At 51.8% G+C, this 23174-nt stretch overlaps 1 protein-coding gene across 5 annotated transcripts in view; it reads left to right on the forward strand.

Moving 5' to 3' along the window:
- The window catches only part of DAAM1 (dishevelled associated activator of morphogenesis 1), an 83026-nt gene that overhangs the window by 15176 nt on the left and 44676 nt on the right, over positions 1-23174 (forward strand). For all 5 annotated transcript variants that reach the window (XM_032188029.1, XM_032188033.1, XM_032188030.1 and 2 more), the window contains exon 3: positions 18099-18322. In XM_032188029.1, the coding sequence (XP_032043920.1) occupies positions 18140-18322 (183 nt within the window). In that variant the 5' untranslated portion in view covers positions 18099-18139. The remainder of the gene's footprint in view (positions 1-18098; positions 18323-23174) is intronic.

Here is a 23174-nt window from a genome sequence, read left to right on the forward strand (position 1 = left end):
AGGTGAGAAATGTCCAGTGTGATGGCAAAATCCTGAAGGAAGGCTGTCAAACAGAAATTTTCCTTGATGTTGACCCAACTGGAAAGCCAGTGGAGGGCTCCTCTTCCTGACACCACCTCCTGAAGCACCCATGACGTGCGATGCGTAGCGCTGCCCTTGGCTGCCCAAGGCCAGTGGGGATGGAGGATCTCTGGCCCTTCTCCATGCTTGCCTGCTTGCTTCACTGTGGCTTTCCCAGGTCTGCTGTGGTGGTGTTTGGGCAGAGGTTGGGCTGAGGGAGAGGTGGGAGGAGGCACAGAGGTGCTGGGAGTGGAGGAAGAGTGGAAATGGGGAGTGAGGAGGGAAGAGAGGTGAGCGGTGCCTTCAAAGCGGGTGCTGGGAGCAAATGGAGGCAACTCGGCTTGTTTATAGTGCTAATGCTCTACAAGCTGCTTAGATGAGTGAGGCACTCACTAGGGACATAAATTTGGCTATTAAATAGCTTTGGAGCAAATGAGTTCTCTGTGCTGCTCCTTTCCCCTCCATGGAGGGAGTCACCTCCCGTCCCCATCTGTTTTAAGACCCGTCTTTGCCTCAGGACACAGGATATGCAGCTTGGCACCTGTGTGCTTTCAAAATGCCCTTCCAGATGTCCCCAGGCTCCTCGTCACTCCCATCCCTTGATGTCTCCCAGCCTGGCCGCTGCAAGCCTCGGCTGTGGGGACCGACCACGGGTCCCCTCTGAGTGCTGCACGCCAGGCTTGGCGCTCACCACGCGGCACCGTCTGACGCGGGTGCTCTCCAAAACCTTTCATCTCGGTCAAGGAAGGGGAATATTCCCCCCTGTGTCCACCGTGGGGAGGTGGGCTGTGTCCCCCAAATGCGTGCGGGCCGACCGCCAGCCGCTCGCGGATGCGGGGGGAAGGTTTGGGACGAGCACACCCCGATTTCCTCGTAAAACTCCAAACAAGAGGCTTGGCCTGGTTTAGATTTTAAAAATAACTTGCACATTTGGAAGCTAAAGTTTCAGAAGGGCTCCGAATGGGATAATGGCTTTGATCATGGCAGTCTGAGATCAAGGGAGGGCTTTTTAGGCTTGCTGCATCAGATGGAAAATATATTGTGGTGTCTAGACTTTATCATCCTCGAGCAAGGCTTTTTTCTTTTCTACAGAAAGTCTAATCTAAAGCCCACGTACGCTTGATAGGGCTCCCTTGGAAAGCAGCCTCATTTGGGGTTTGATTGTGTCCAGAAGCAAGTTGAAAGAGATGGAAATCAGCTTTGGACTTTGAAGGACTTCTCAGGCTCTGGCTTATGGACCCTGCCATTTCTGACAGGGTTCTTGGCACGGGTGGAAGCTGGCATGCAGCAGGGGGGAGGTTTGGCTGCAGGAGTGGGATCACCTCCTCCCATGGCACTCAGACCAGCGCCTCCCTCAAACTCCTTAGCTCTGGTTGTGTGATAACCACAAACACGTCGGTGTTCAGAAGGAACCTCAGTGTTTCTTGCCAAAGTGTAGAAAATGTAAGCTTCTCTCTTTTCATTTTCTAAGCATTCTGATCAGAGGCAGAGAAATGATTTCCTAAGGTGCTCGGAATAAACCCAAAAGCCTGCCATAAAGGTGAGGACATCTGGCTACGTGCATCCACCGACTCTTTCCAGATGTCCACGTGGCAATCGGGCTCCATCACGTTGGAAGAAAGGGGAAGTTTTCCTTTGAAACACTGCATTTTCTGCACAAGGGTCTTGGTTGTTTTTTGGCAAGGGAGTTGCCAAAAAGGCCTCTCCAACCATCCTGGTGCATGCCCCGGCGCACCGTCCCGCTGTGCTGAAACACGTCGTGAGCTGCAAACGTAGCCCCGGGCCCTGACGGAGTCACAGCTTAGCTGTGAGAGCTTCAGCTGGAAGTTTTGGAAAACATTTGGAAATGTTTTGGAAAACATTTGAATTGAGGATGTCATGGCTCCACGTCTGGTTGTTTTCCTTTGCTTTGTCTTTGTGAGATGGGAGAAAACTGCTGTTGTGTTTCTGTTTTTCCTTTCCATCAATTACTCTTTAGACATATTTATTTCTGAGTATGAATCAGAGCAAATGCCAGCCTGTAAACAGTTTGTGGTATAAAATGGCATTGAAATCGGGATGGAAGGGACCTCGAGAGGTTGCCTCGTCCCCACAGCAGGGTCAAGTAAATCTGCTCATTGAACTGGAAGGCGATCGTGTTTGTTGGGAGTTGTTTTCTCATAACTTTTTTAAGGAGCAGAGGCAGAAATCTATCAACTTATGCTGTCAGGCTGTGAGAGAGCCCTTCTCAGCTTATTCAAATCATTTGCTGAATGAGTGTTGTTAATGAATGCTGGGTTTGTTCCCAGAGCCACTCAAAGTGATAGTGCAGAGTAACATTTTCTGCCTTGGCGTTTGCCATAATACCACGACTTCCACAGGAAAGGTCTCCTGCGTGGAGCCATCCCTTGCTTCTCCCAGTGCCAGGCACAACCAGATCCCAGAAGTACCACTGGGTGCAGAGCAGTTTTTGCTTATTTTTTTTGTGAAATAAACGTGTTCAGAATGAAAGCCATTCTCCAGATGGTAAAAGCAACAAGAAAAAACACCAACCCCACCACGACAACACCGGGTAGTTTGGGCCGCCCTGGGCTCGCATCCCCAGCTGGCTGTGATGCCAAACCCGTGGAAATCAATGGCAGCCTCTCCCCTCGACATCTGCAGGCTTTAGATGAAGTTTTCAGTGGTGACAGAGAAGGAGCATCAGGAGAAATCCTTGTCTGCTTTGAGATTGAAAATCAAGCGATGGCTTTCAATTAGTTTCTCATGCATCTTCCTCTGTCCTAGCTTCGTGTCTCGAGTGGTGGATTGAAAAGACAATACCCAAGAGCCCAAGCTTAATCTCTCGCCTTTCAAAGATGCTATAAAGCTCCAGTGGCTCTTTTTTTCCCAGCTTATTGCTTCCAATTTCAGTGAGGAGAGGCTCTGAAAGAGGTTCACCTGTACCCAGCTGCATGCCGGCTCGCTTTCCACCCAGCATTATGTCAGTGTTAATATCCACGTGGCCCAGATGGTGACCGGTTTTCCTTCGTCTCCTACTTTCCCCAACTGGTTTCTAGTAGGTGAAAGCAAAATGAGTCCATCTTTGGCCGTGTGGCAGGCTTGGAGAGCCTACCCCCCCGGTCCATCTGTACATTTAAAGTCAAGATGGCAGGCAGCGTTATTGTTTGGCCAAATGTATGCAGAGATATCACGGCTTAGATTTGTTACAGATGGGTTTCTGGATATAGTGGAAGGCATGCTGCCAGCCCGTTTTATATCCGTGTAAAAGTGATTGGCATCCCTATAAATAAAGCTGCTGTGAGGTTATAAATCTAAATATACTTATTCATCAAATTATTTTTACATCTCAAGTAGGTTGCCATCCTGTTTTTTTTTCATGAGCAAACCATGCTCTTTGCATGTGTGTTACCCACAGCTCCCCAATAAATGATCGAAAACGCAGCTTTGGAGGCTTTGAATGATTTTTTTTCCCCTTGGAAATACATGTGTGAGGACTGTCCATGGGTCCCGTGCTGCAGTGGGATGAAGGAGCTTCTTTGAGACATCTGTGGGAATGAGCTGGTCCCAGAGACTGTTGTAGTCAGAGGTCCAGAACTGGAAATGGCTATAAATATGGTAATGTCAGCTTTTTTTTTTTTTGGCTCACAAGTGGGTATGACATTGTAGGGGTGTTTAAGCCCTATGACAAAATAAATATTGTTTGTGTGGTTCACTGGTGCTAGGAAGGAGCCCCCACTCGCATCTCCACCTCGTCCTTGGCTGGAGAGTCCGACAAAATCTTTCTTCTATCGGTGCCAGGGGTTGGGCTGCATGGGAACACAGCACATCCAGCCTTCCCCACTGTCACCTTGGCTGCAGGAGCATGGGAAAAAGCCCCCAAGATTTGCTCTGGGTCCTGCCATGAGCTGGAGGAGGTGGTGAGGAGCAGAGTTGAAGGTCCAGCCCTCACCACCACCCAGCTGGGTCATTGAAAAGGCTTGTGAAAATGCTCTAAGCTGCAACCTTCGGTTCCTTTGTGTTTGTTTTTCTTCTTTCAAAGCATTTGAATATTCAGTCAGTAAGTTATAAAGTACAGAGCACATGTGCCTGAGAGGCAGAATATCAGCTGCCTTGCTTTCTGTGGTAATAAAGTGCATCATTTAAAATTAACCTATGGTTTTAGTGTAGTTTCCTAATGAAAGGAAGCCTTAAAGTCGATCAGTACATCTGCTCCTCCCCCCCCACTGACAATTCATGAAGTCCATCGTTGGGTTTTTTGCTTCCAGATTGATTTTCATCTCCAATATGTGGAGCTGCTACGAGGTTTGTCAAAACAGGGATCGGGCCAGAAGGGTGTTGCGGAGGTTTTTATTAAGGGAAGGGATGCAATGAAAACTCAGTCTGTACTGGCCGCCAGGGAACACACACAAATGTTATGAACATCCAAGCCATAAAGAGTGCTTTTAGTTGGATTTACCACGTTACAGGACACCGGAGGGCCCACGCTGCAGGACTGCACAGACACGTAGGTGTTGCAGGGGGGATGTTTGCCCGTGTGGGTTCTCTGATGCCTAATAAACGTAAGTTCATCTTGGAGCCTTAATATAAACGTACATTATGTTGCTTGGGCTCGCAGACACAAGCCTCCTCTGTGTTAGTTCTGGTATTCATGGTGCTGCTTCCCCCACCAGGTGTGGTTTCCTTAGCGTTGCAGAGTCAACACAGGCTTGTAGTGACTTTAGAGGCCGGTAACAATATTTGCATTTCTCAACCCTTTTGCTGGAGCTGGTCACAGGTTTGTGTGCCATTTGTCATAGCAGGCAGAGCAGCTGTTGGCAGGAGAGCTTTTTAATACATGCAGTGTTGGACAGATTCACAAAGGATGCTGCGTGTTCTGCATCCCCATTACCTGTGATGCTGTGGAGGCAGGGGAGGACAAGCTGCTGATAGTTGGTGTCCTGAAGGTGGAAGTTGTATGACAATGTTGAAAACAAGTGTTGAAAACCTTGCCATCTTCCATCGCTGGAAGGCTTAGCATGGCTGATGAGCAGCAGATGGAGAGGAGGACCTGTCAAGCTTGAATTCTGTGTCCCAGGGTTGCTTCTGGTGCGTGTCATGGCCACACGGTGTAGGTGAGAGGTTGGGGTGTTGGCTGTGTCCTTGCAGTAGCAGGGATGGCATACAGCTTGGACAGCCCGGCTGGATGAAGATTTGGAAGAGAAATGAATCTCCTTCTTGGTTCAGGTAAGGGCGGAGAGGATGTTGGTCAGCCCTTTTGCACGACTGCTGCCAGCAAAAGGGGAGATGGTGGCTTCTGGGAATGCCATCCCCATGGTCCCTGCATCCTTCTGCAGGCCCTGATGCAGCAGGGGAACCCCTTCTTCCCCAAACCAGCAAATGGCTCCATGTTGGCACATCTTACCCAGGCTGTGGCAGCCCTAACGTGGGTGCCCAGAGCAGCTGTAATGTGCTTTGGTAGCCTGGAAGCCACAGTGTGACTGGCTCACTGCTTCTGGGAGCCATCTGCCAGCAGCTGGGTCCTGTGTGGGCGTGTGAGAGAGCCTTGCATCACCTTACATCCCACAGGGAAAAGGGAGAGACCCTCAAAGCCCAGCCACCTGCATCCCTGCAGGGATGCCACAGGGTGTGAGCAGGAATCAGTGCTCACTGTGGTGTTGGTGAGCCGCCAAATGTTTGCTTATCTGCGTGGTTTTTACTGGTAGGTGTCAATACTTTGTTCCACACCTGGGTTTTGCTCTCTGCTTTCCACCACAGCTTGAATTCTTTGCAGTGTTGATTTGGTTTGTTTCGTTTCGTACCTCATTTTCCTAAATAAGAACACAGCCGATGGTCTGGAGCCCAAGCTAAACCCACCTATTACGCATTACCCGATTAGATGCCGTGGTAATAAGCATTTGAATCTAAAGGTAGATTAGGCAGGGAGCAGTCTCAGACTGGATTTGCATAGCATTCATTCCTCATCCATGTGATGTGTCCTTAAGACTATTGAAATCTAATAAAGAGTTGGTGGTGTGCTTTGGGTACTCCTCTTGGGGCAGGGGTTGCTCCCCCCACGAGGCACTCTGCAAAAATTGCCTGTGATTGCCTGGAAGATGCTTTTTCTCCCTCCTGCTGCTGCTCTTACAGCTCGTGTTGCAGTTGATGGGGACAGGCAGCTCTTGCCAACTCTAAAAACCTGCACTAATGGGATTTTGAAAGATTTTGTCTTTAGAGGCAGTTATTTCAGTGTGTGCTGGTTTCCTGTGGCAATCTCTGGCTGTAGCGGAGTGAATCTGGAGTTCAGGTGCCTAAATCCAATGGGCAGCTTCTTCAAGCTCTCGTGGTGATGTTACAGCTCTTGTGCTAGAAAACACTGTGAAGATTTATTATCCAAAAGCCATTTAATTTACTTCCCCTGTGGACTGACACGAGGTAGTGGCTGAGCTCAGGGTAATTCTCTCTCTGAGGTGTGTCATTAGGGTTTGGGGCATCCAAACTGCAGTGTAAAATCGGTGAAGTGGGCCACTGAGGCTGAACACAGAGGAAAACGTTGAGGTGGAGGTAAATATAAGCCTGCTTTGCAGCAGAGGGGTGGATGGAGGCTCTCTGGGCCTTCCCAGCTGGTGCTAGGCCGAGCAGAGAGCAGCAGCACCCAGCCAGGCCCTGTGGCGACCTCCATCTCCTGGCCAAGTGTCAAAAATGTTACCTCAGGGTATCTGAGCAGAGATGGTGTCGCTCTGTTACAGCCCCTGAGCCAGCAAGCAGTGACTCTGCTCACTTTGCTGGGCCTTTTTGTTATTAGGGCTGTTAATTGTGGTGTAAGCCAGGCGAACACAGCAAATGGCTGGCTCCTGACCCTTGTGGCATGGGCATGGTGAAGCTCAGATCAAGGAATAAAGGTTTGTTTGATGGGTTTCAAGCTTGGTTAGACCTGCTGGGCCCTGCTTCATCATGAGTGGTGTTGTCTGGGCTGTAATAAAAGATCTGGTGAGCCATGAATGCAAAAACGCAGCTGGGGAGACCCTTTTTCACTGGAGAGCTGGGTAGACCTGATGTCAGTCAACAGATCGCCCCGAAGCCAGGAATCCTTTCTGAATTTTGAAGCAACGTCCCCAGGCTCCTGATCACCACTGGTACCATAAAGCCTCACCCAGGGGACAGGTGCAAGGACTCCTACAATACCTCTCCACCACCAGGACATGGAAGCCCTCAAAGAAGCTTCTTTGGCTTTGGATTGCGAGTTAACTGGCCTGGTGTCGATGGGGAGAAGGGTTTTTCTTTGCTGGCCAGAGTGGTGGACTCCAACCCTAAGCGAGAAGGCATCTGCAACGTGGTTTGAAGATGTGTGAGGATGAGCAGAGTGGGGGTGTTGCACCACGGGGCTTCTCTGCAGAGCTGAAGTGGCATTTGCCCAGGCAGGGTGATGGATGAGGGCAGAATGTGATGCTGTGTCCCTTGAGAACTTGGTGATACTGTGGCTTTGTGAGCTTGGGCTTGTGCCTGCGGTGACGGCTGGAAAGGTTTCTCTGCTCTCGTGGGGTGTCTGGAATGGTGCTGGTCTCAAGAAGGGAACACTGAGTCTTCTGTCTCCAAAAGATGAGATTAAATTAAAAGCTTCAAGCACAGTTATATTCTCTCAGGGTGTCTGAGCTTCATAGGGGTACCCTAGGGTCACTTTTTCAAGCATCTCTTCACAGTTATGAGGCTGTTTGTTTTCCAGATTTAATGAACAGGAAGATCTCTGTGTAAATAACTACAGGAGTGAGAATTTTTGTACTGCAATTTGTGGCGAGTGCAATGTGAAAACCTGCAAAAACAGTAATAATAAGAATAGTACAAAATTCTGTACGTAGCCTTGGCAGGGAGGTGGCTGCTGTCATTGCAATCTTGCACCTTCATGGGGGGGGGGTTCCTTACTGGAAGTGTTTGCTCATGAAGAGAAGAGGCTTGGGTTTTAAACAGCATCATTGCATCAAAGAAGCTAGAGAGATGAGGCCGACAGGATGCCTGAAGCATTAGCAGCGTTGCAGATGCCCCATTTGGACTTGAATGGGGTAAAAACAGATTTGGCTAAATCAGTGCACAAAAACCCGAAGCCTGTGCACCTACTCAGTGTGTTTAAATTTGGTTTATATCGATGCTGCTGATGCTGATACTTTCCTGGATTAAGCATTAAAATGGCCAGTATTGATTTTTAAATGCATCCCCTTGGGATTTCCACTGGACAGACGTTCCCCTCGGGATGCTCTGCAGGGGAAGGGCCATCACCCTGTCCATCCCCAGAGGCAGATGAGTTGGCGGGGTTCGGAGCAAGCCCTTGCTCTTGCAGTCGGTGAGAGGAGGGTAGTTAGGCAATTAAAATGGTGTGCCTTGATTAAACTGGCTCCTCTGAATTATAAGGAGATGGGTTTGAGCTCTGATGGGAAGCCTGCATCCCTCCTATTCAAAGCGGAGGTTTTGCTGTAATCTAGATTGTATTGCATAAAAAATTCAATCAAGCCTTCCAATTAGACTTGCCTGCTGGTTTTGCCTGCTTTTTTTATTTTCCTTTTTTAAATGTCTAAATGCAAGCAGCCTTTTAGTGTAATGTGATAAAAATTTCTGCTTTTAGCAACCCAGTTAGGAGCAGACGTAGTGCTGGAGCCCTTCTCATCTCCCCGAGCCATGTCTGTGCAGTTGTGCAGCATCACGTCGTGTCTGATGCGAGCTCACGTATATTATTTCTCAGTGCTCGTCTGCTGGAGCAGTGGGAGGTATTAGTGCCGTGCTGCAAGGAGAGTTGCCAGTGGGGAATTTCTGCTCTCAGCCATTTTTATCAAAGAATTCTCGACCCCAAATTCATACTTCAGGGGGAAAAATCACTCTGGATTAATGTCAGTGTTTTAAAATCTTTAAAGGGAAATCCGCATTTCACATGGCTCGTGGCATGTAGGGCAATTGATAGACCGAATGAATCTGTTTGGCTGGCTTTGGGCACTCTCTGGACCAGAAGTTTAATGAACTGCTTGGAGATCTACCTGCCCATCAGGGTCCCTTTCAGTAAGGTCTCCTGTTTGTACCAGCTTCAACCCACTTTCATTTTAAAAGCACAAAAGCCAGCTCGCTGCACACAGCAAGTTGCATAAAAACCAGCAGCTCTAGAAGCCTCACCTTAAGCATGGATAATGCCCAAATCCCCAAACATGACCCAAAATTGGCCAGCGGGGACTTGGCCGGTGGCTCCTCGATTCCTTTGCCGTGGTGCTGGCCCCAGACATTGCTGAGCTGCTGTACTAAAGGCAGGCATTCGCTGCTGAACGGCTTCAAAAATCCCGTGTGTGGTGCCAAATTAATTAAGAGGCTTAAGAGAGGAAAAACCTGCCTTCCTTCCCCCGTTTTACAGCGGGAGAGCCCGTCTCACCCCAGGGATTACCGCTGAAATGGGGAGCAGTGAAATGGAAAGTTCAGCAGAGAGGCTTTGCATACGATATATCAAAGTCAGAGCCCAAATATTCATTGGAGGAACAGGGCTTGAGGGGGGAGAAGGGAAGGAAAAAAAGGAATTAAAATAAAGCAAGGCTTTTATTGAACTATTGTTCTCCAGGAAAAGGCTAATTGGCAAACAAATATCCTCCAACAGTGGGAAATGCGGCTCCTCTCTCCCCACTTGCCAGGCTGTTCAGCTTTTATTGACAAAAGCTTTGCATCATCAAAGTAAGTGCTTGGAGCCCGCAGTGATCTCAAAAACGCACAGACTTAGATCCACATCCTTTGGGGGTAAACAGAGAAATACTGAGATGGGAGCTCCTCTTCTGGGGGCTGGCTGGAAAGTGGTCCTGCTGTGTCGGGAGCTTTCTGGTCACCGTGATATGCTGGTGTGGGCTTCACATTTCATGTTATCAGCCCCACGGAGGTGGTTTTTTTAGCTTAGTGCAAGTGTTTTCACTCAAATTTGGGCAAAACCAGGGATGGAGATGCAGCGGGGCTGGATGTCAGCTTGTGACAGTGCTGGGTGCTGAGGATGGAGGTGGGATGAAGCAGCAGCAGGACCTCCTGTTGCCCTGGGATGCTGAATGGAGCTGTCACATCCCTCTGAGCTGGCTGAGGCATCTTGTGGTGTAATAAGGGGGTTGAAATATATTTCTTCCTCCCGCCACCTGCGTTTATGTTTGCTTCAGCAAAAGAAGGACCAGAGGTCTGCCCGTCTGCTGGAAAAAGGCACACGTGTAGTTCGTGGAATTAGGTCACTTAGCACCCTAGTAAGTATTGGGAAATATATATGTATTTATATAGGCTCCCAAACTGGGTCTTGTTGGGGGTTACACGCCTGTTGTCCTTGTTCCTGAAACAAATGGCATTTGCCCATGTTCGTGTATCTGATGGAGCTCCAGCTGGAAGTGGTCTGTGGCCATTTCGAGGACCTGGTGCTGAGCTCACCCCCGATTACGTTTACCCTTTTAATGGCGAACTTGTGACCTCTTTTGGTGTTGCCGTGCCGCCCGCTGTCTGGCTGTCTGGGATACTTCCATCAAGGTTTGTTTTTAATCCTCGAAAACTAAACAAAGTTTTGCTCCAGCAGCGTTTTCCCTGGCTGGACACATCTGTGCGTTGAGCAGCATCAATCCCTGCAACCACGATGGGGCGAGGGGCTGTGTGGGCACCCCTGAAAGCATCCTCTCCTTGTACCCAACCTCTCCAAAACTCCCATGCCCAAGACAGGGATGTTCCCACAGCATCCAGACCCTTATCTGTATTTCTGCTGGGCTGCCAAAGCAGGCAGTGCTGCTCCTTCAGTTGGAGAGCTTTAAGGCAGATCGTGTCTTGCCCTGCTGTGTGCTTTTCCCCAGAAAAGCTGATTGTGGAGCCCCCGGTGCGTGTGCTTCTGGGCTGGGCGCTCCTCTTTGCTCTCTTGCAGCAGAAGCGACTTGAGCTGTGCCGTGATGCTGCCAGGCAAACGCTCGCATGGAAGCTCGAGTGGAAGCTGCTGCTCTTTTCTCTGAACAGCATTGTCAAGTAGTGTGCAGGCAGAAAAAAAAAAAAAAACAAAAACAGGCTTTTCTTGGCATATTACAAATCTGTGAAACAGGTCACCCATCCCTTCCCTGCCCCTGAACATATAGCTGCGTGCTGGCTCGGTGAATAAACTGGTTTAATTTTTCATGCTGCAATCTGAATTTCACCATCAAGTCCCCGAAATGCCTCTGCGAGCTCATTTGGATGGGAGCAGAGGAAAATGTCTTCTTGCGAGGCAGCAGGCCCAGATGTACGCTCTGTTTTTTGATGAATGCCACAATAAAAGGAAAGAATACAGAAGGCAGTAAACACGTTTTATGCGAGTGCTGGTTTTTTTTGTGTTTTTTTTTTTTTTTTTGCAGTGCTGGCAGATGGGACACACAGGGACCAGGCTGGGAGCCTGCAACTGCAGCCAGCTCCTGCCAAAGTCAGAGGCGGCGTGCAGCTATCACGCTGGTATTGTGCAGCAGGAGCGAAATTCGGAGCTGCAACCCCCTCTTTTTTTTTGGGTCGTGGAGTCCAACAGGATCTCTGGAAAGAGGGAGGAGGATCTGGGATAATTTAGGATTTGGCATATAAATGAAAATCCGCGAAACTGAAGAATGTTGAGATTTGCTTACGCTGGGAATTGCAGCTCTTGTGATTTCACGATGAGTCAGGCTCCTTCTGGCAGCCCATTTTCCCCGACAGCAGCAAGGCCACGTCCAGGTGTGCCTACAAGGCACTCGGAAGCCCCTTTCTGCTCCCAGAGGTGTAGCACTGGCAGCACGGGATGGCTCCCGAGCTCTGACTCACGGGAGGATCCAGGGGAGAAAGCCACTCATCAAATGCTTCAAGGCTTTGGGGCCAAATGCTTTGTGGCTTTATTTTTTTTTTTCCCCTACACCATCAAACCAGCTCCTGCCGATGCGCACGTATTTTACCCAAACACAAACATTCCTCTCCTGTGCAGTCTGCGGGTGAAAACGGCGCCGTGCCTGAGAAAGGGGTCTGAGGAAAACGCGCGTGGGAGTTTGTGGCCAAAAAGTCAGCCTGGCTGCTTTTAATAGAAACCACCCGGGCGGCGCTGGGCTGCGTGCTGGAGGTGCTGGGGACGGGCTCCAGTCCTCCGGGCTGCCCGGTGGGAGGGGAGGCGGCTCCCACCGATGCGATCCTCTTCCTTAGCTGCTCACCCAGGGAGGGGATTGCTTCCCAAGTTTAAAAACAATGCTGATAAATAAATAATAACGCTTGTGCCGCCTGATCAGATGGGCACGGCCTCACACGCGTGTTTCAGAGGGTTTGATATCAACACCCAACAGGTCAAATTATCGAGCAGAGCCACGCAGGGTGCCGGTTTTCTGGGGTGTGTAAGGTGGAAAATCAGAACACGTTTTTGGCGTTTCTCGGTGCTGTTGGCATTCAGGGGGTGTCTTGCAACATCACCCACGGTAGCAGAGCCTTTCCCAGCCACCGCCAGCAAGCGAGGCCGCTGGGCAGCGGTGGGGGGATTGTCAGAAAATGCCCATCAGGCAGGAGCACCCTGCGCCACCCGAAACTCCAGGGTGGGGGCAGACGTTTGGCGAGGTGAGAGATGCCGAAATGGGCCAGGGCTCGGCGGAGCCGGCCAGCGAGCGTCACCAGAAAGAGTTTCACCTTGTGAAACGCGCTGAAATACAGCTCCCGGTTGGGAAAGAGCTCGCTCGGGATCTCGTCTCCTCGTTTGGGGAGGGGATGGGAGAGGAGCCAGAAAAGCAGCGAGCTGCTGTTCATATTTGATGATTTAGCTCCTAGCTGCCGCGTGGGTTTGGGGGCGGGTGCGAAGAGGAGCGCGCACCCTCCTTTGCATGCGTTTGTGCCCTCGCTGGGTATTTTGGTGCTGCCGACCGCAGAGCCGCAGTGCCGGTGCTGGCTTCGAACCAGCTCGCTGGGGCATCGGTGGCGGGCAGGCTCCGGCAGCGCCTTGCTCCACGCGGGCTGATCGAGCTTGCCAAGGAGGCTGCTGAATATGCAAACTGTAATTGCCGTGCTCCTCTCCTTAAAGCGAAGGCGGAAGCGACACCGGGGCCCAATTTTCTCCTAATGACTGATTTAATGGGAGCACTGCTCAAGGCGATGCCGGGGTGGTGTGAGGCACGGGGGGGACCTGAAACAGCAGCACGCTCCGGTCGGTCACAGTGGCACTCGTGTCAGGGTCCCAAACGTGGGCTTTAGGGAGCTGTGGACACGTGAGCGCGTCCCACCCCGGCGTTGTTGATACCTCTCTGGCAGCCGTGGCTGCTGCTGTTGTTTTGGGTTGGTGCCCTATTTCCAGAGGAGCATCGCCTGCCCGCACCCACCTTCGTCTCTGGTTTATGGCTGTTTGGCAAAGCAGGGAGCGGTTGCGAGGAGCGCTTGGATCAGCTCCTTCCCAAAGCCTCGTTTCACCCTTTACGCCTCTTTTAAAAGAAGCTGTGCAACAGCCAGCCCAACAGCACGGGCAGGAGGGGAAGGCGCTGGGATTAAAACACCTCCCTGCCGCTTGGCACCGCGATCACACCGCGCAGCAGGTGTTGCAGAGCCGCCGGCAAGGTCACCGCTGGAGTTTCGGAGGAGGAGGGCTGGGATCCCGCCTGCTTCGGTCACAGCCAGGGCCGTGTCCTGCTGCCTCGCCTGCCCTGAGCTGTTATCACGGTCCAAACTCCGTCGTGACGTTTGTGTGGGGTTTTGGCACGCTTCGCAAGGACGAGGTGCCAGCCTCCAGGAAGCGCCCTGCCCTGGAGTCACCTGGTCCTTTGCAGATGTGGCTCCCGAGCAGCCTGCACCAGCAGAAATCAGCACGGGACGGGTGGAAGCCGTCCCCTTACCTGCCCTGTCGCCTTGGGGTACAGCCAAGGCATCCCCCTGCCCACCTGGAAGGAGCCAGCTACAGACCCCAGGGCAGCTTCTGGAGCTCAGAGACCCCCATCTCCTTACCAGAGGTGTGGGAGGAGAGGTGACCAAGTAACAGGGGTACCACAAGCCAAGGAGAGATGCTCCTGAAGTCATTTTTTACTGGGTGGCGTAGAGACCCCAAAGACCAGATCCCTATTGCAATCACTGCTTTACGACCCCCCAGCCAAAAGCTGTCTTAGTTTCAAGAAAAAAAGTCGCTGCTTGGAACACGTCGCTGTGTCAGAGCAAACGTTCTCCTTTTGTCCAGTGTCAGCTCCAAATTTAGCAAATGCTCTTGGCAGCCGTTCCCTTGCAGAGTGTCGGGGTTTCACCCGAGTCATACATGAAGGATTTTCTCCTCCTACACCTGCCGAAGGCTCAGACACCTCAAAAGCTCCACTCCTGTCCTGGGGCACACGTTGCCTCCTGCTCCCCAGCCCCATGATTTTTATGAACCGACCCCACAGACAGCTTCTATTTCCCCCCACCCAGGAAATGGGACAGAACTTGAATAAATCTCGTGGGAAGGGGCAGTGTCTTGTGGTGCCAGCCAAAGGGGTTGCCACAGGTACCCCGTTACCTGCCACCAGTGCCTGTGGCTGGGGGAGAGTGGCACGGTTCCCTCGTCTGGTTGCTGGAGTGGTTCGTTAGCTCAGAGAGGACAAATGCCCTTTATCTCCTCCAGCTTGCCAAAAGCAAATCTCTTGTAATTAATTAGGATCTGTCCATATCGTTCCCCAACATGATCTGGCCTCCCCCGGGGAGCAAAACCAGTCGTGGGGATGTGATGGAGCGAGCAGGCAGCAGGAATGCAGCGAGCGGGTCCCGCGGGGGACACAAGCTTGCAGAAAAGCAGCTTCAGCTCGAGCTGACAGCCGTCAGTCGTGCAAGATCCTGGGCAAAACCGGTCTTTGGGAGCCCTCGGGGAGCTGGGGCGATCCCCATCACTTGCACAACTGCAATAGGAATCAGGCTCATCCTTTACAAACCCGCACAAGTGCAGGTTTGCAGGGAGGACTTTGGCCCGAGGTGGTGCATGAGAGCCAGGCAGCACGACTGGTCTCCATCCCACATCCTCCTCTCCCAGCTCTTCCTGGCCGAGCTCGTCCCGTGCACATTTCTACCTGTTTCTGGAAAATCAGAGCAGTTTTAGAAACCACTCAGCCCCATCAGTCCTGTCTGGGGATTTGGGGTTTGGCGAGAAGTTCCCTCGATGACCCTTCCCAGCCTATCTTCCCCGGCTCTGTACATACAGGGGCAATTAAATTTATTTTATTCTGGCCTGCTCAGTAGTAAAGGCCAGAAGGCAGCATTAGATCACAATCTGACTTGAATTTATTGATGTAATTAGTGCTCAAACGTATAGATGGGAGGTGGGAGCAGGCTGTTTAACAAGCGGGGCCACATGGAACTGGTTCCTTTCCCTTTCCTTACTGCAAGCCACTGGGCTGCAAGAAACTGTCATTTCTTCTCTCCTCGAATAACCCATTTCTGCAGAATTTACAGGGAAAAGAGGAGGCTGTGTATCTGGACTGTGTTCTGAGGCAATCTGCGCTGTCTGCAGCGCTCCCGCCGACCTGCCAGGAAGCAGTTTTGATTTTTATCCATTGCCGTAATGAATATTCATCAGCGTTCTCGAGGTTTCGTGCTATTTGCCTGGTAGCTAACATATTCTTTCCCCAACCATTTTTAGCCTTTGTTGCTAATAACCCACAGCCCACTCAGCCTGCGTTACAGGGCGTTTTTTTTTTTTTCTTTTAATTGTTTCGGGATGAAAATGAGGAACCTCAACAGCTCCAGAGCTGGAAGCGGCTCAGAAATACCTCGTCTTGGTTACTACACCACTGTCTGCTTTAGATCCTGAAATAAAACCTTGCCTTTTGCTCTGTCATTCAAGCTCCTCACAAAACACCAACAGAAGGAGGTGTCCCTGAGGAGCAGGTGTCCTCCTGATAAAAGCTTTCTGTGCATTTTTGCAAGCCCAAATCGGAGCTTGTAGGCAGCAGCAGGTTGCAAGGAGGTTGACGTGGTGCTGAAAAGGGGCTGGAAAAAGCCCTGTGGAAGAGGAGGACGGGTCGGTTTGGTCCAGCCCACGAAGCACCCTGGCTGCAGGAGCAGGATAGTGCCCTGATTCAGTAGGAAGACCAAGTAACGAAGCTTTTCACAGATAATCATGTGTGAGTTGGGACCAAGCTCCCATGCAAGGCACAAACAGCCGTGCAGCCGCCTCCCTGCTTTCATTTCCCTCTGTGCTGTGCTCCTGCAGGACCCAAACCCGCAGGACGTTTTTTATTTTCTCCCTGTTGGAGAAAACGTCTCCCTAGTTCTTTGTTTCCCTCCTTCCCCCTAGGAAAGAAACTGCCCACCAGGTGTCAACCCCCTCCCGAAGCCCCGTGGGTGCCAGCAGACTGCTAATGGATTTGCTCTGCTGCTGCCTGCCTGGGAGCTGCCATGCGAGATTTCGTGGCAGCTGAAATTCCTCCAGTGGCTGCATTTTCCCAAATCCGAGGCGCTGGATGTGAAATGAGATTTCGGGCTCGCCGAGAAGGGAGGCCCTGCAGATTGGGCACAGAGATTATCCCCCATGCAGACCGAGCGACTGTTTCCCGTCGCTCCCGCTTCAGCAGATGATTACACCATGTGCTAAAAATATGCGGTCGAAAATAATTTCAAGGGTCAGGTCCTCAGTTAAGGCGATGGGAGCAAAGCCTGAATTTTCTGCAAGGTCTCTTATTTTTGGGAAGGCAGCGTTTGCTGCTCAGGGCCATGCAAGAGGTGGTGCAGGGTCCCAGCACAGGTCCGATGCCCACCTACCTCCGGTGATGGCTCTCTGTGGTGCCCAGCAGCTGTTTTTTTGGCCATTTGGGTATTTTGACACTTACGTAGTTAGATGGAAATGGGAATTCTTCAGGGAAATGGAGATTTCTGTCGAAATGCTGACCTTTTGTCCAAGTCTCCTCTTAATGTTGTTAGCAAATCCGAGTCATCCATATTTCAACCTCCTGCATTAACTTTGGCAGCATGCGGCTTTTTGTCCTCTCTCCGAACATCTCAGTGTCTTGCTTCGCAGAGATAAAATATGTGGGTGTTTAATATGTGGATTTAGAAGTCAAATATTTAATTTTTGTTAAAAAAAAAAAAAAACAAAAAAAAAACACACTGTGCTTTGCTGGTTGGCTTTTCTCCTTGGGATGTTTCTTCGCTGTCCTCATTCCTCATAGCCGCTCCTCCCCTTGTATTTTTGACTTTTATGCTCGATGGCCACGGTTTTGGTGCAGTTTTTGTCTGGTCCTTGTTGTAAACCGTCGGGCAGGGCACGGGTTGGCATTTCTTTCGGGCTCACTCACTGCTGAACATTCATCCTCCTGCCACGAGCATCGTGCCCGACACGGCCTTGAGAACTGAGCCAAACCGACCCAACCAACGGCGTGAGTAATGTCCCACGCAAGCACTGCGTAGGAAAAGTCTGAGCTACCGGCGCAGTGTGATTTTTATCAGCTCAATCCGCGTCTTGTAAATATTTACCGGAATTCCAAGCAGGGTTTATCTAATTAAAACCAAGCAAAACTTTCCGTGAAAAAGAGCCGCCCAACCAGCAGCTGCCAGTGGATGTTTAGGGACGCGTTTAAGAGCAAACCAGGGGTATATAGGGTATTTTTTGTGCCTCGCAGCTCAGGGCTTCTTGAGCTGTATAAGGTCTTCGAGCACTGAGCCGTTTGCTCTGGGGACCATGTCCCTGGTGCCACCAAGCACATCCAGCTGCTCTTGGCTGCAGCACCCCAAATCTGCCCCCCCCTGTGATGGGGCTGGACAGGCAGGAGCGGCACAGCATGGGAACATCAGCAGAGATTTGTGCAGGGATTTGCAGGGCTTTGCAGCGGTATCGGGGGATCAGGACCTGTCCTGCTGCGGGGCTGTGAGTGCGGGGACACCAGCGCGTCCCCCTGCCCCGCTGCCCGCTCCGACGGCGTCGGCACAAGGCAAGCAAAGGCGTCTTTTGAACTCGTGCGGTCTTCAAGGTTACCAGGACTGTAAATGTCAAATCTGAGCAGAAATATTTGGCATGTAAACCGTCTCCGTTCTTCCCCTCCGCGCTGAGCGCGTGGGTGGCTCCGATTCCTCCTCCTCCCCGCGGGACGGGAGCGCGGTGCTGCGGGGCAGCTGCCGGAGCCTCCTCTCTCCTCTCTCCCCAGGATCTAGTGCCCAGCAGGGAGGGAAGCGGAGGATTTCGGCCATGGCCCCGAGGAAGAGGAGCGGCCGGGGGATCTCCTTCATCTTCTGCTGCTTTCGCAGCAGCGACCACCCCGAGATCACGTACCGCCTGCGCAATGACAGCAGCTTCGCCCTGCAGACCATGGAGCCCGCGCTGCCCATGCCTCCAGTGGAGGAGCTGGATGTCATGTTCACCGAGCTGGTCGTAAGTAGAACGCTTTTTCCTTTTTCTTTTTTCCCCTTTCTTTCTATCTTTCCCAGTGACGACGGGCTTGAGGTTGTGTTTTCGTATTTGCAAGCTGAGATGCATCAGGGGCTGCTGTTGGGAGCGACATTGTGCTGAACCTTCAGCTCTGCTCCTCTCTGAAGTACTGCCGGATGGTGCTTTCCCTTTCTTGGTGGAAAGCATTGCTTTCTTAGACCAGTGTCTGGGGGCTGTTCTGGATTTGCCTGCCTCTGGGGTCCAGGGTGATGCAGTGTCAGAGCTGGAAAAGCAGCTTGTCCCCTGTAGGTGCAAAGTGGCTTTGCTTGCTGGGCAGTCTGCTTTGCAGGAGTCCTTGGGTATGGTCTAAGTTGATGTTTGGAGAGTCAAGATATTGTTTCTTTGTCCCTCAGTACCAAAACTCTGAAAAAGATGGATCAGAAAAATCAAAAAAGTCAGAAAAAAAAAAAAAAAAAGCTGTCATTTCCTCTGTCATTTCCACGTGGCTTGTTGGATGGACCAAAAATGCTTCACTTTGAGTGGGTTCAGCAGTAAAAATGGGGCTTCTCCGTGGTGTTTTGTCATGTAGCAGGAGCTGGGAGGTCACACTTCATGCTATAGCACGTCCCATCAGACATCCAGCAGTGTGGTTTTGGTGATCCAGGCTGCTCAGGAGCAGGTTTTGCCCAGATGAAACCTCCACAGGCGATAGGAGAGGACAGGCTGGGACACCCATTGCATGGCATATCCCAGTGGGGATGAGGCATCCCTGCACCACAGCACGTGTTCTTGCAGCAAAATACTGGTGGGGATGATTTTCAAAGCGTCTCTCCCAAATTCAGCAGATGCTTTTTGCACGGGATGCACTGCGGGGCACCGCTGCACGTGCAGTGAGGTGGGAGCAGAGCAGCACTGGTGGGGACCAGCTGGACCCGGGCGTGCTGTGGTGTTTCCCTCGCTCCGTGCTGCCAAGGTTTTGCTTTTTTTCCCAGCTGTGGGTGAGAAGAAGGCTGGGAGGCAGCTGCTGCTCCAGGATTGGGGTCAGCAGGAGCTGTGCTGGCCCCCCAGGGACCTGAAGCCATTTCGGGAGGGCATGCAGCACGTCCTTGCCACGTTCCTGTGCAAGCAGCTGAAAATCCCGGGTTTCCCCCCCAAAAAATCAAATTTTTGCCTGTGTCAGTGCTGAATGGGAAGGAGAGAGAGTCTGAGATGATCCCTGTGGGGGTAAGAGGCCAGATTTCCCCAAATGGCATTCTGGGGAGAGAAGATGCAAACCCCCTCCCCATTACAACCGGCTCCTTCTTGCTCTCCGTAACCTGTTGGTGCCGGGTATTAAATTTCAGCATTAGCTAAATGGTTTGGAAAGTGTCCCACTGTTTCTGTATAAACCCACTGTGTAACATTTGGAAGAGAGACAGAGAAAGCACTCAGAGGCACTGGGCCGAGCTTTCTGCCTGCGGATGGAGCCCGTGCCGGTGGCCCCAGCGCTGCCGGCCCTGTTCATGCTCGAGCAACTGGGACAGGGCGGCTTGTGCCCGCTCTGCGGGACTTGGGCTGCCTCAAAAGGGCTCGGTGGGCTCGGTCACTGGGGTGAGGGAAGTCAAAAAGGGCTGGAGGGGACCTGGAGGCTTTGCCAGCTCGGGTTGGGCCTTGGCCAACTCTTCCCTTGCGGCTTCATTGCGACTTTTCTGCACCACTTGTTCCCTTCAGCTCGGGCTCGGAGAGCTGTGCAGGGAGGATTTCGGTCCTGGGTTTGGTCACCCGTTGGGACAGTCCTCCCACAAAGACCACTAACTCAGCAAGGTCCCTGCTCTGCATACCCCAGGCTGATGTGAACATCGAAGGGCAAACTCTTTGTTTTTTGAGCCATTCTGCAAAAACTCCTTGGAGCTCTGGGCATTTCTAAGTTTGCCTGCTCATCTGCATCTGAAATTATCCTCATGGAGAGAAATCCTGATTGCCCTGGGATTGCCCTGGTGACAGAGGATGAGGGCTTGTGCTGCCCAAGGAGCTTGGGACAGCACTCATGTCCCCAAAGTTAGCTAGAAGCTCGTTTTGCTTTCCTACCATGTGTTTATGTCCTGCCCTGTATTCTATGGACACTTTGGATTTTAGCTGCTTGACTTTCAGCTTCTGCATATAGTTTAGTTTTTATCCTGTGGCCCTGCAAGTGCTTCTCTGAGAGGAGCAACTGGGAAACGTGCCCCATTTGCAGCCTGGGCAGTGGGGATGGTGTGCCCCATCCCAGCCAGCAACGGGAGCAGGCGGTGGCTTTCCCCTGGCCCCCGAGTGCATGCAAATGCTGTTGCTGTGGTCAGTGAATGATCACTCTTTCCTCCCAGAGCAATCCTTTTCCCTTTCCCTTCCTTCCCCCCACCAGGGTTGAATGGGCTATCGCGGGGGTATTGTCGGGATGTCGCTCAAGCAGGCGCCGGCCCCGTTTGAAAGGTTTCCCTTTGTCCCCTGTCCTGCTGGGGCTCCGGCCAGGCTCAGCCACCCAGGGAGGAGCAGGTGCTGGCAGCGAGGCGCTGACAAAAGCAGAGAAATTCAGCTGGATTTACTGATTTGCAGCCGATTTTGCAGGGATGGGGCTTCACAGCTTTGCACGGCTCTTCCCACATTGCCACCACCGCACCCCAGGTTCAGCAGCTCTTGCAGGGCTCGTGCAGCAGCGTGGTACTGGCACATCCCTGGCAGCATCCGCTGGATTTAGGCTATTTCCACACCTCCAGCAGCCAGCAGTCCTCCATCAGGATGGCGTGCCATGGCACACGGTGGCATAGGCACATCCTCAGAGTGACACCAACACCAGCCCTGGGACGCGGCGCTGGGGCTGCCCGTCCCCTGCTCCGGCAAGGGGAAACGTCTGCGGCCCGACGAGCTGCCTTCGAACACAGGGAACAAAGCTGTGCCATCTGCCACAGCTTCTTTCAAGAGGCTCCTGTGTATCCAGGCTAACAATACAGCGTTTCTTCAAAGGCTGAAATCTTGCTTGCATGCTCAGAGAAAGCGCTTGCAAAGCTCCGCATAATGGTGCCATATGGTGGATCTCGCCATAACAATCCTCCCTATTTTCTGCCAGCAACTAGACTTTCCACCAGATGGGTAAATGACTGATGTCCTTTATATCTGCTTAACACTCCTTGTCACTCCGAGGCTTTTAATGAAGCGCTGTGTGTGGTGCTGTGCCCCGGCCCTGCGGGGCGTGCGCTTCACGGCTGGGTGGAGGAGCGGAGGGGCTGAACGGCTTGGGCAGGGAAGGTCAGCAAGAGCCTGGGCAGTCCCCAGGAGGGCCCAAGACCCCTCGGGTGTGTTTGGAGGGCACAAGAGGTTGGAAGAATGGGACACCTTTGGACACGTGCTTTTCATACTCTCGTTGGATGAGGCAGCTTGCTTGTAACCAGTATCCCTGTTGAGTTACCCGTTGCTGTGTCCACCTTCCTGCCCCATAACCTGGCTCTCTTCCCAGTAGGGCAGGTTGTAGTGGTGTCATCGTCCTGGCAGTGCTCTGGTGGCTCCTCAGACCAGGGCTTTCCTCACCCCAGGAGCACAAGGTGCCACCTCTTCCAGGTCTTGCACCTCTCTCCTTCCCTACATCTCCGCCAGTGGAGGGAAGGGCTCAGTGGCGATGCTGCTTCGGCTGTCCCTCAAGACTTTTCCTCCCAAATAACTGAGCTTTTAGGAAATTCCAGTGACTGGTCCCCATTGGGCTTTCAGACTTTTCACCTCCATCATTATCTTTAGCAATACAGAAGAAATTTGTGCAGTCTCCACCTTGCCCCGCATCCCACCCATGATGTGCAGCAGCCTATTTTCAGTCAAAACCTACAAAACCAGAGCAGGTATCCTTCCCCAGGTCCCTCCTTCCAATTTCTAGCAATTAGAAGGTTTTGGAGACTTGTGGAGTTGACACCAGGAGGCAGGTGGCTGTGCAGTGTCCCCAGCCCCCTGTGACACGTCAGCTGGCTGATGTTGCAGGGTGTTTGTGACTGCCTTCAAAGGGATCTGCTGGAGGGGAGATACCCACATGTGCTCTCTACATGCTGTGATTTATGCCTTCCCCTCCCACAACGTGAAAGTTTTGGAAAGTTTTTGGGCGGCTGGGGAACAAAAGAAAAGATGCTGCTAGTTTAGAATATTTGTTACAGCGTCTGTATTTTGCTGTACTTTTGGCAACTGATGCGTTTCATCAGAGGTCACAGAGCTGGTCTTTGGGTGCGGGCTGTTTGTTAGGAGGCAGCATCTCAGTCTCAGAGATTAACTCCATGTTGCCTTTGAAATGCTTGAAGTGGGGAATTTGTCTGTGGCTGACGATGTAGGGCATTTGGCTGAGATGCTCCAGGTGCAGTTTTATTGCTTCTTTGACTGGAACAGGTGTATGTTCTTTTTGTCTGAACCTGGGCTCTTGTACGGCTTGACAAACAGCGCCTGTTCGAGCCTGTAAGTACAAATCAAACAGAAATAGCCGTGGAGGTAAAACACTTTCACAAGTGAGCTGCCTTCCCTTCTAGCCTTTGCAGACTGTGCTTTTTCAAAACCGCCTTTTCCTTATTTTTTATTTTCATTTTTGGTAACGTCTACTCCTGCCTGAAGTTCTTTTGAAAGCATCAGGAACCAGATGCATGCTCTCACCCCTTGTCCCATAAAGAAGGCCCTTCAGGAGCAGTGGGAGAAGATCAGGCCAGGCCTGGCCCATCTCCTCTGGCACTGCCCGGCCACCTGAGCTTGGCGTGGTGCCACAAGTGTTTGGGGTGAGCAGTGGGTGCCAGGAACAGCCCGGCCACCCCCATGGGTGCTGAGCTGCCACAGGGTTAAGGGGTGCTGCAGTCAGCCTGAGCACTTGTGGTGTGGTGGT

Source organism: Aythya fuligula, chromosome 5 (genome assembly GCF_009819795.1).
Source record: "Aythya fuligula isolate bAytFul2 chromosome 5, bAytFul2.pri, whole genome shotgun sequence".
NCBI lineage: Eukaryota > Metazoa > Chordata > Aves > Anseriformes > Anatidae > Aythya > Aythya fuligula.